Genomic DNA, 12,500 nt, shown 5'->3' with positions numbered 1-12,500 from the left:
GTAGGGGAGTGGATGGGGTTGGGGGTTAGTGGGAGAGGGTGTAGGGGAGTGGGTGGGGGTGGTGGTAGTGGGAGAGTGTGTAGGGGAGTGGGTAGGGGTGAAGGGGCCTGAGTGAAATTTGCTTTTCTAACATGACATAGTAGAAAGACTTCACTTTTTAAAAGAGGAGCTTTCTGACATTTTCAGGAGAAAAGCATCCTGTCTCCCCAACATGTGTGATATTTCTTTTAGCGTTTTGTTAATGGCAAACAGCGGCCTGAGGTCCCAGGAGGCAGTCCAGGCTGACAGCTGAGAAACAACATGGTCACGTCTGCTAACGTCAGATACCCTACCCAGGACTCTCTCTCTGTCTCTCTCTCTCTCTCTGTCTCTCTCTCTCTCTCTCTCCCCCTGTCTCTCTGTCTCTCTCTCTCTCTGTCTCTCTTTCTCTCTCTCTCTCTGTCTCTCTGTCTCTCTCTCTATGTCTCTCTCGCTCTCTCTCTCTATCTCTCTGTCTCTCTCTCTGTCTGTCTCTCTCTCTCTCTGTCTCTCTCTCTCTCTCTCTCTCTCTCTCTCTGTCTCTCTCTCTCTCTCTCTCTCTCTCTCTCTCTCTCTCTCTCTCTGTCTCTCTCTCTGTCTGTCTCTCTCTCTCTCTCTGTCTCTCTGTCTCTCTCTCTGTCTCTCTCTCTCTATCTCTCACCAGCAAAGGACCAGACACTTCTCAGGTTCCCTCAAATTGAAATCCTTGGTAGTTTTTTTTTACGCCAACATTACTGCAAGGCATTCTACCATATAGCAGGTCTCTGCATTTTACAGCTTTTTAAGTCTTATCACAAGGTATCTGAGGTGCACATAATCTGAAATTCTAGAGTTTTGCGTGTTATGAATACGATTTTATACATTTCTATGATGATATTCGGTATGCATCTACTTCTAAGAAATAGATATATATATATATATATATATATATATATACTGACTCCTAGATTCAATCAGATCAAATGAACTAGCGATAGCAGACACCCGAATAGCGGATGATTTGTTGATGATAAAGTGTAGGACGAAGTAATCACCGCAAATTGAAAAATCATTCAACAAAATAATGAGCGTTTTCAACACCCTGAATGAAGGTGTCGATTACAACTCCCATTCCAGTGTTCCAACTCGTCAACAAGGCTGCACAGGATTTATGTTAATGCAACTTATTACAGCCAATGGCAGGATTTCTTTTAATGCAACTCATTACAGCCAATATCAGGATTTCATTTAATGCAACTCATTACAGCCAATAGCAGGATTTCATTTAATGCAACTCATTACAGCCAAAGGCAGGATTTCTTTTAACACAACTCATTACAGCCAATAGCAACATCTGCTTTAGGAGCCGCTTCGTGATTTGACAACTCTAATGCAGTTCCACCTCCAACACAACCGCTATGCAGTTATCGGCTAGCGGATCTGATTGAATGGAGCCCTGAATTGCAGTGTTCAGATGCTAGGGAGAGAATCCTATAGCTGAACTGCAGTGTTCAGATGCTAGGGAGAGTATCCTACCGATGAGCTGCCAGAAGAAAGCAGATTGATATACTCGGGTCCTTCAACTCACTTTAACAATTAGGCCTTCCTCTTTCTCCAGTGCTTTGGACTTATTTGTGGTGTCACGGTTGGAATGCTTTTAAGTTTGCCAGTTGGACTTGATGACAAGGCATTCCTCATTAATTTCTGCAGACTACATATTAATAAGTGTACACATGTAACAGCATGAACTTTTAATTTCCCACTTCATTAGCTCTCTGCGTTATTAATATTGGATGTACACACTGTGACTAAAACCTGTTTTCAAGCACGACACGTCGGCCTCGACACCGAGCAGGAAAAGTCAAAATCCAGAATCACACTTTCGTTGGAAACTGGTTGACGCTGATGTGTTTTTCTTGCACAATGACTCCCTCTGTATTTTCTGTTGAGTTTCTGCTTTTTCTCAATTAGAAAAGCCATATATATATATATATATATATATATATATATATATATATATATATATATATACAGACTGTGTTGTGTCGCGTAACGTTGTCTTGGTGTTAAACTGCACAACTAGCAAAAAAACACACAGTGGATAAAATGTGTACGCTTTTAACCGAGAGCAGAAAAAAAAACATGATTATTATTTTTTAAACCGAGGACAATACTCCAGCTAAATCAGAGGGAAGTTTGGAGGGGGGGGGGGGGGGGGGGTGATGGGTGGAGGGGGTGGAGGGGGGGATGGGTGGAGGGGGTGGATGGGTGGAGGGGGTGGAAGGGGGGATGGGTGGAGGGGGGGATGGGTGGGGGGGTGGGTGGGGGGGATGGGTGGAGGGGGGGGGGGTTGTGGATGTTAAAGCATACAATGTACAATTCAGATTAAATGTAAAAGAGGGCTGGATCCTAGGGCTGCAGTGAGTAAGGCAGAAGTACGATAGCTATGGGATAGCTTACGTGATTGGTTTGTTTATCATTACAGTACTCAGCTTAGGATACATGTTGTATCTATCAGGCTTTCAGGGTTCGGCTCAATTCTGAGTTTCTGAATTGAAGTGAATTCAAACCATGAATTTGAATTGAATTTGAACTGGCCACAAACCCACAGGAAGCATCATTTGAACTGAAGGAATTATAATACACAATTCAAAGCATATCAAACTAATTCAACTGAGAATTAGTTCCACTTATTAACAAGCAATATATGCCAGATTTCAAATATTCGTTTTTTAAGAAGTCAAACAGTATTTTTCATTGTCATGAAAGATTTCTAGATTACTAGATTGTTCCCAGTGTTTGATCAAATGCATTCTGGGAAATATATATGTTATATTTAGATTATTTAATTTATCCTTTATTTAACTAGACAAGTCAGTTAAGAACAAATTATTATTTACAATGACGGCCTACAGGGGAACAGTGGGTTAACTGCTATATTCAGGGGAACAGTGGGGTTACCTGCCTTGTTCAGGGGAACAGTGGGTTAACTTAACTGCCTTGTTCAGGGGAACAGTGGGTTAACGGCCTTGTTCAGGGGAACAGTGGGGTTACCTGCCTTGTTCAGGGGAACAGTGGGTTAACTGCCTTATTCAGGGGAACAGTGGGGTTACCTGCCTTGTTCAGGGGAACGGTGGGTTCACGGCCTTGTTCAGGGGAACAGTGGGGTTACCTGCCTTGTTCAGGGGGGCAGTGGGTTACCTGCCTTGTTCAGGGGAACAGTGGGTTACCTGCCTTGTTCAGGGGAACAGTGGGTTACCTGCCTTGTTCAGGGGAACAGTGGGTTAACTGCCTTGTTCAGGGGAACAGTGGGTTACCTAACTTGTTCAGGGGAACAGTGGGTTAACTGCCTTGTTCAGGGGAACAGTGGGTTACCTGCCTTGTTCAGGGGAACAGTGGGTTAACGGCCTTGTTCAGGGGAACAGTGGGTTAAACTGCCTTGTTCAGGGGAACAGTGGGTTAACTGCCTTATTCAGGGGAACAGTGGGGTTACCTGCCTTGTTCAGGGGAACAGTGGGTTAACGGCCTTGTTCAGGGGAACAGTGGGGTTACCTGCCTTGTTCAGGGGGGCAGTGGGTTACCTGTCTTGTTCAGGGGAACAGTGGGTTACCTGCCTTGTTCAGGGGAACAGTGGGTTACCTGCCTTGTTCAGGGGAACAGTGGGTTAACTGCCTTGTTCAGGGGAACAGTGGGTTACCTAACTTGTTCAGGGGAACAGTGGGTTAACTGCCTTGTTCAGGGGAACAGTGGGTTAACTGCCTTGTTCAGGGGAACAGTGGGTTACCTAACTTGTTCAGGGGAACAGTGGGTTAACTGCCTTGTTCAGGGGAAGAGTGGGTTACCTGCCTTGTTCAGGGGAACAGTGGGTTACCTGCCTTGTTCAGGGGAACAGTGGGTTAACGGCCTTGTTCAGGGGAACAGTGGGTTACCTAACTTGTTCAGGGGAACAGTGGGTTAACTGCCTTGTTCAGGGGAACAGTGGGTTAACTGCCTTGTTCAGGGGAACAGTGGGTTACCTAACTTGTTCAGGGGAACAGTGGGTTAACTGCCTTGTTCAGGGGAAGAGTGGGTTACCTGCCTTGTTCAGGGGAACAGTGGGTTACCTGCCTTGTTCAGGGGAACAGTGGGTTAACGGCCTTGTTCAGGGGAACAGTGGGTTACCTGCCTTGTTCAAGGGAACAGTGGGTTAACTGCCTTGCTCAGGGGAACAGTGGGTTAACTGCCTTGCTCAGGGGAACAGTGGGTTACCTGCCTTGCTCAGGGGAACAGTGGGTTAAACTGCCTTGTTCAGGGGAACAGTGGGTTAACTGCCTTATTCAGGGGAACAGTGGGGTTAACGGCCTTGTTCAGGGGAACAGTGGGTTAACTGCCTTGTTCAGGGGAACAGTGGGTTAACGGCCTTGTTCAGGGGAACAGTGGGGTTACCTGCCTTGTTCAGGGGAACAGTGGGTTAACGGCCTTGTTCAGGGGAACAGTGGGGTTACCTGCCTTGTTCAGGGGAACAGTGGGTTACCTGCCTTGTTCAGGGGCAGAACAAAAGATGTTTACCTTTCGGTTACTGGCCCAAAGCTCTAACCACTAGACTACCTGCTCTAACCACTAGACTACCTGCTCTAACCACTAGACTACCTGCTCTAACCACTAGACTACCTGCTCTAACCACTAGACTACCTGCTCTAACCACTAGGTTACCTGGTTCTAACCACTAGGCTACCTGCTCTAACCACTAGGTTACCTGGTTCTAACCACTAGGTTACCTGGTTCTAACCACTAGGTTACCTGGTTCTAACCACTAGGTTACCTGGTTCTAACCACTAGGTTACCTGCTCTAACCACTAGGTTACCTGGTTCTAACCACTAGGTCACCTGGTTCTAACCACTAGGTTACCTGGCTCTAACCACTAGACTACCTGGTTCTAACCACTAGGCTACCTGGTTCTAACCACTAGGCTACCTGGTTCTAACCACTAGGCTACCTGGTTCTAACCACTAGGCTACCTGGTTCTAACCACTAGGCTACCTGCTCTAACCACTAGGTTACCTGGCTCTAACCACTAGGTTACCTGGTTCTAACCACTAGGCTACCTGGCTCTAACCACTAGGTTACCTGGTTCTAACCACTAGACTACCTGGCTCTAACCACTAGGCTACTTGGTTCTAACCACTAGGTTACCTGGTTCTAACCACTAGGCTACCTGGTTCTAACCACTAGGCTACCTGGTTCTAACCACTAGGCTACCTGGTTCTAACCACTAGGTTACCTGCTCTAACCACTAGGTTACCTGGTTCTAACCACTAGGCTACCTGGTTCTAACCACTAGACTACCTGCCACCCCATTAAGGGGCATCCTGAATTTTTATAGACAACCCACAACATGTTCTTAATATTTCCAGACCACTGTAATTATTTAAAATAGTTTTAGGAGAATTATTATTATAATTATTTTATTTTGTTAATGTTTCAACCATATGCTATATGGCATTCGTAACCATACATGATGTCAAAATGAGCATTCCTTTAGTGATAATAAATTATTACAATTTCAAGGAATTTAATTGAATTACATCTACTTCCTTTAATTCTAATTATTTTTCAAATTCTGCTTTCTGTGAGACATTTTTTTAATTGGAATTAAAGAGCAATTTACAAATGAAATCCGAATTGACCCCAACCCCGTATGTACTGGTATGCTGTACTATGGTATTATGATGCAAAAAAAAATATATGGGGGGAGAGTAACCCCCCAAGAGACTCCTAACTTCCCTTAATCATGAATGGTTTGATAAATACATACATAAATAAATAAACACATACATGCAGGCATAATGTACCCATCAATCCATCCATCCGTCCACGCAATCATCATCCATCCTCAAATATATCATTTATGTCCACTCGTACTCTCCTTTAACCCAGGCTGGTGGTGCATGGTTGCCATGGTTTTGGGTGGAGGTGGGCAGGCAGGCAGGTGAGAGAGATGCCAGCGGGCCAACAGGTCAGAACAGAACAGAGAGATGCCAGTAGGCCAACAAGTCAGAACAGAACAGAAGGACAGAATGACTATGGAGGGCACTGTAAAAGGAGGGGAGGACGGCTCACCTTGAAGTCCATTGCCATTTGCACTGGTGCAAGAAGGTGGTGGAGAAGCTTGGGGCCTTACAACAGGGGCAAAGGCGCTCTTTTGTTTCACTGCAGAGATGACATTGGCAGGTGAGAATGAGAAAATGCCGTGTGTACTGCTACAGTTTGTAGAGAGGCTGACCGAAGAGGCTGCCATGGTGGGGCTCGACGGCACTACTGCAATAAAGCAAACATAAGCACCACTCAGAGAGGAGTTTCACCACGGCACAGATCATTCAAAAATCAAGATGTTTTAGATTCATTTGATTAAATTAATTGATAAGGCCTTGCCTCTTTTCAAATCAAAATGTATATAGATTTGGAAAGAAATCAGGAGAAATCAAGATGATTGTGATAAAAAAAAAAAAATCAGAATTTGGATGGGATTCGACAAATAATTACATTTACGTAACTAAGAAACCAATTCGTAATAATAATAACAACAACAAAAAATTCCAAATCATATTTGGAGTTTGTGGGATTGTGATATGAAATGTTCTGCCTTGGCCACTCTGGATAACAGGTATCTGACAATAGACTCTTGACTTGGGGGAAAATCACTCACGAAAACTTTGCTTCTATCATTTTTGGCATTTTCTTTTGGGGGAAGTGCACCATGTCATACTTTTTTAAACTTTTCCATTAAATTTATTTTCTGTGTGTAAATTTGTAAGTCTGATTGGGTCTTGGGTTTTCAGCCTCCAGAGCCTCCAGAGTCACCCCTCCTTTTATCCAGTAGCACACATTCCAAAAAAATACAAACACTAATCAAAACAATAACAGAGGAGGGGGGGGTTAGGCAAAAATCAAGAAAATCAAAAATCAAGAAAATCAAAAATCAAGAAAAATCAAAAATCAAGAAAAATCAAAAATCAAGACAAATCTAAGCGTTTCAGACTCGTAGACACGGAGGAAGTCGAGGTGGTGTGTCGTTACCTTGATACTTACTGCCGTAGGGGGAGTTGGCAGAGGAGCCGTTGAGGAAGCCTGGTGAACTGGGTACTCCCAGATTAGACATGGGGTTGCCGTAGCCGTTCATGCTGTTGCTAACGGTGTTGTAGTTGGCCTGTTGTGGTGTGCTGCTGGGGACGTAGCCTCGAGGGGACACACTGCTGGTTTGACGGCTGTATCCTACTGTTGAGAGGGGGAGAAAAGGACTTAGGGAAGGTAGAACCACAACATTGGGCTATTTTATAGATAAATAGTCTACTATATGTCCAAAGTGACGACCTATTCCTTATTTAGTGCCATGCTTTTGATCAGGGACCACAGGGACCACAGGGAACATAGAGAACATAGAGCTCTGGTCAAAAGTAGTGCACTATGTAGGGCAGGGGTGTCAAACTCATTCCATGGAGGGCCTAGTGTCTGCAGGTTTTTAGTTTTTCCTTTCAATTAAGACCTAGACAACCAGGTGAGGGGAGTTCCTTACTAAGCCCTAGACAACCAGGTGAGGGGAGTTCCTTACTAAGCCCTAGACAACCAGGTGAGGGGAGTTCCTTACTAAGCCCTAGACAACCAGGTGAGGGGAGTTCCTTACTAAGCCCTAGACAACCAGGTGAGGGGAGTTCCTTACTAAGCCCTAGACAACCAGGTGAGGGGAGTTCCTTACTAAGCCCTAGACAACCAGGTGAGGGGAGTTCCTTACTAAGCCCTAGACAACCAGGTGAGGGGAGTTCCTTACTAAGCCCTAGACAACCAGGTGAGGGGAGTTCCTTACTAAGCCCTAGACAACCAGGTGAGGGGAGTTCCTTACTAAGCCCTAGACAACCAGGTGAGGGGAGTTCCTTACTAAGCCCTAGACAACCAGGTGAGGGGAGTTCCTTACTAAGCCCTAGACAACCAGGTGAGGGGAGTTCCTTACTAAGCCCTAGACAACCAGGTGAGGGGAGTTCCTTACTAAGCCCTAGACAACCAGGTGAGGGGAGTTCCTTACTAAGCCCTAGACAACCAGGTGAGGGGAGTTCCTTACTAAGCCCTAGACAACCAGGTGAGGGGAGTTCCTTACTAAGCCCTAGACAACCAGGTGAGGGGAGTTCCTTACTAAGCCCTAGACAACCAGGTGAGGGGAGTTCCTTACTAAGCCCTAGACAACCAGGTGAGGGGAGTTCCTTACTAAGCCCTAGACAACCAGGTGAGGGGAGTTCCTTACTAAGCCCTAGACAACCAGGTGAGGGGAGTTCCTTACTAAGCCCTAGACAACCAGGTGAGGGGAGTTCCTTACTAAGCCCTAGACAACCAGGTGAGGGGAGTTCCTTACTAAGCCCTAGACAACCAGGTGAGGGGAGTTCCTTACTAAGCCCTAGACAACCAGGTGAGGGGAGTTCCTTACTAAGCCCTAGACAACCAGGTGAGGGGAGTTCCTTACTAAGCCCTAGACAACCAGGTGAGGGGAGTTCCTTACTAAGCCCTAGACAACCAGGTGAGGGGAGTTCCTTACTAAGCCCTAGACAACCAGGTGAGGGGAGTTCCTTACTAAGCCCTAGACAACCAGGTGAGGGGAGTTCCTTACTAAGCCCTAGACAACCAGGTGAGGGGAGTTCCTTACTAAGCCCTAGACAACCAGGTGAGGGGAGTTCCTTACTAAGCCCTAGACAACCAGGTGAGGGGAGTTCCTTACTAAGCCCTAGACAACCAGGTGAGGGGAGTTCCTTACTAAGCCCTAGACAACCAGGTGAGGGGAGTTCCTTACTAAGCCCTAGACAACCAGGTGAGGGGAGTTCCTTACTAAGCCCTAGACAACCAGGTGAGGGGAGTTCCTTACTAAGCCCTAGACAACCAGGTGAGGGGAGTTCCTTACTAAGCCCTAGACAACCAGGTGAGGGGAGTTCCTTACTAAGCCCTAGACAACCAGGTGAGGGGAGTTCCTTACTAAGCCCTAGACAACCAGGTGAGGGGAGTTCCTTACTGATACCTAGACAACCATGTGAGGAGAGTTCTTTACTGATACCTAGACCTAGCTATAGGTCTACCAGTGAGACCTGTGTACACTCCTAGCATCTAGCTAGCTATAGATCTACCAGGAAGGGCTGTGTACACTCCTAGCATCTAGCTAGCTATAGGTCTACCAGGAAGACCTGTGTACAATCCTAGCATCTAGCTAGCTATAGATCTACCAGTGAGAACTGTGTACACTCCTAGCATCTAGCTAGCTATAGGTCTACCAGTGACCTTAGCAGTGGCAACACAGAACAGAAGTAAATACCGACCTTAGGAGTGGCAACACAGAACATATATAGACACTGACCTTAGCAGTGGCAACACAGAGCAGATGTCAACACTGACCTTAGCAGTGGCAACACAGAGCAGATGTCAACACTGACCTTAGCAGTGGCAACACAGAAGAGATATAAACCCTGATCTTAGCAGTGGCAACACAGAAGAGATATTATTAAGTATTATCATCCCAGGCGGCTGCTAAGTGAATAGTGGTGAGCGTTCGGTGGGTCGGCGGGTCATTCCCAGCCGAGCCAGGCAGGCAAACAGAACAGGGGAGGCAGTGACAGCGTCAAGCCCCCAGGGATCAGTTATAAGATCCAGCAAGAGAAGATAGAGAAGCAGCAAGCAGAGAGTCAGAGCCGGCCAGGTAATATTTAAAGGGTAAAGCTAGATTAGTTGTTGTCGCAGCTTATCTTCACTCATGGGGCGCGTCCCAAATGGCACCTTATTCCTTATATAGTGCACTACTTTACCAATGTAGTGCACTACTTTCCCTATATAGTGCACTACTTTACCAATGTAGTGCACTACTTTCCCTATATAGTGCACTACTTTACCAATGTAGTGCACTACTTTACCAATGTAGTGCACTACTTTACCAATGTAGTGCACTACTTTACCAATGTAGTGCACTACTTTCCCTATGTAGTGCACTACTTTACCGATGTAGTGCACTACTTTACCGATGTAGTGCACTACTTTACCGATGTAGTGCACTACTTTACCAATGTAGTGCACTACTTTCCCTATATAGTGCACGACTTTACCAATATAGTGCACTACTTTCCCTATATAGTGCACGACTTTCCCCAATGTAGTGCACTACTTTCCCTATATAGTGCACGACTTTCCCCTATGTAGTGCACTACTTTCCCTATATAGTGCACTACTTTACCAATATAGTGCACTACTTTCCCTATATAGTGCACGACTTTCCCCTATGTAGTGAACTACTTTCCCTATATAGTGCACGCCTTTCCCCTAGGTAGTGCAATATGAAGGGCATAGGCAGCCATTTGGGAGGTCCCCACGGCCACATACCCTGGTCATTACCCTGTGATGTTTCTGAGACGTTGACGGCGAGCTGGCTGCCGAACGAGTTGACCCCCATCATGCCGCCGTGCGACGCCGTGTTGCCCAGTGAGGGGATCTGGTTGTGGTTACGCGGGACGCTGTACAGGGCCTCGGCGATGTCGGCCGCTCGCTTCAGGATGATCTCCTGAAAGTAGAGGAGAGGACGCGTCACAAGGGATCCGTATATTTGCCTTTAACATTTAAACATGTTGTCTCATTGTGACCTTGTGTATTTGAACACATACGCAGATATGAAGGTTACAGTAATGGTAGTTGTATTTATTATGGATCCCAGCAGCTACTCTTCCTGGGGTTTATTATGGATCCCAGCAGCTACTCTTCCTGGGGTTTATTATGGATCCCAGCAGCTACTCTTCCTGGGGTTTATTATGGATCCCAGCAGCTAGTCTTCCTGGGGTTTATTATGGATCCCAGCAGCTACTCTTCCTGGGGTTTATTATGGATCCCAGCAGCTACTCTTCCTGGGGTTTATTATGGATCCCAGCAGCTTCTCTTACTGGGGTTTATTATGGATCCCAGCAGCTTCACTTCCTGGGGTTTATTATGGATCCCCATTAATTCCTGCCAAGGCAGCAGCTACTCTTCCTGGGGTTTATTATGGATCCCAGCAGCTTCACTTCCTGGGGTTTATTATGGATCCCCATTAATTCCTGCCAAGGCAGCAGCTACTCTTCCTGGGGTTTATTATGGATTCCCATTAGTTCCTGCCAAGGCAGCAGCTACTCTTCCTGGGGTTTATTATGGATCCCCATTAGTTCCTGCCAAGGCAGCAGCTACTCTTCCTTGGGTTTATTATAGATCCCCATTAATTACTGCCAAGGCAGCAGCTACTCTTCCTGCGGTTTATTATGGATCCCCATTAATTCCTGCCAAGGCAGCAGCTAATCTTCCTGGGGTTTATTACAGATCCCCATTAATTCCTGCCAAGGCAGCAGCTACTCTTCCTGGGGTTTATTATAGATCCCCATTCATTCCTGCCAAGGCAGCAGCTACTCTTCCTGGGGTTTATTATGGATCCCCATTAGTTCCTGCCAAGGCAGCAGCTACTCTTCCTGGGGTTTATTGTGGATCCCCATTAGTTCCTGCCAAGACAGCAGCTACTCTTCCTGGGGTTTATTATGGATCCCCATTAGTTCCTGACAAGGCAGCAGCTACTCTTCCTGGGGTTTATTATGGATCCCCATTAGTTCCAGCCCGGGCAGCAGCTACTCTTCCTGGGGTTTATTGTGGATCCCCATTAGTTCCTGCCAAGACAGCAGCTACTCTTCCTGGGGTTTATTATGGATCCCCATTAGTTCCTGACAAGGCAGCAGCTACTCTTCCTGGGGTTTATTGTGGATCCCCATTAGTTCCTGCCAAGGCAGCAGCTACTCTTCCTGGGGTTTATTATGGATCCCCATTAGTTCCAGCCCGGGCAGCAGCTACTCTTCCTGGTGTCCAGCAAAATTAAGGCAGTTTATACCGTTTTTTTAAAAACATTACAATACATTCACAACAGAATTCACAACACATTAAGTGTTTGCCCTCAAGCCCCTACTCTACTACCACATATCTACAACACAAAATCCATGTGTACGTGTGTGTATAGTGTGTATGTTGTCATGTGTGTGTGTGTGTGTGTGTGTGTGTGTGTGTGTGTGTGTGTGTGTGTGTTGCTTCCCCGCTGTTCCATAAGGTGTTATTTTTTATCTGTTTTTTAAATCTAATTTTACACTTTGCATGAGTTACTTGATGTGGAATAGAGTACCGTGTAGTCAGGGCTCTATGTAGTACTGTGGAATAGAGTTCCATGTAGTCATGGCTCTATGTAGTACTCTGGAATAGAGTTCCATGTAGTCATGGCTCTATGTGGTACTGTCTAATAGAGTTCCATGTAGTCATGGCTCTATGTAGTACTGTGGAATAGAGTTCCATGTAGTCATGGCTCTATGTAGTACAGTGGAATAGAGTTCCATGTAGTCATGGCTCTATGTGGTACTGTGGAATAGAGTTCCGTGTAGTCATGTCTCTATGTAGTACTGTGGAATAGAGTTCCATGTGGTCATGGCTCTATGTAGTACTGTGGAAT

At 45.9% G+C, this 12,500-nt stretch overlaps 1 protein-coding gene across 24 annotated transcripts in view; it reads right to left on the bottom strand.

Moving 5' to 3' along the window:
- Window positions 1-12,500, bottom strand: part of LOC139381442 (EBF transcription factor 3a) — a 229,777-nt gene that overhangs the window by 2,359 nt on the left and 214,918 nt on the right. For 4 of the 24 annotated variants that reach the window (XM_071124961.1, XM_071124963.1, XM_071124967.1 and 1 more), the window contains exons 13-15: window positions 10,379-10,556; window positions 7,067-7,249; window positions 6,098-6,295 (exon numbers count right to left, since the gene is read on the bottom strand). In XM_071124961.1, the coding sequence (XP_070981062.1) occupies window positions 6,098-6,295; window positions 7,067-7,249; window positions 10,379-10,556 (559 nt within the window). Of the gene's footprint in view, window positions 1-6,097; window positions 6,296-7,054; window positions 7,253-10,378; window positions 10,557-12,500 lie in introns of all 24 variants that reach the window. The other 20 variants (XM_071124976.1, XM_071124977.1, XM_071124959.1 and 17 more) reach the window with 10 other exon arrangements.

This window comes from Oncorhynchus clarkii, chromosome 23 (genome assembly GCF_045791955.1).
Source record: "Oncorhynchus clarkii lewisi isolate Uvic-CL-2024 chromosome 23, UVic_Ocla_1.0, whole genome shotgun sequence".
Classification (NCBI taxonomy): domain Eukaryota; kingdom Metazoa; phylum Chordata; class Actinopteri; order Salmoniformes; family Salmonidae; genus Oncorhynchus; species Oncorhynchus clarkii.
The sequence above is the reverse complement of the archived record's forward strand: the minus strand, read 5'-3'. Positions and strand labels throughout refer to the sequence as shown.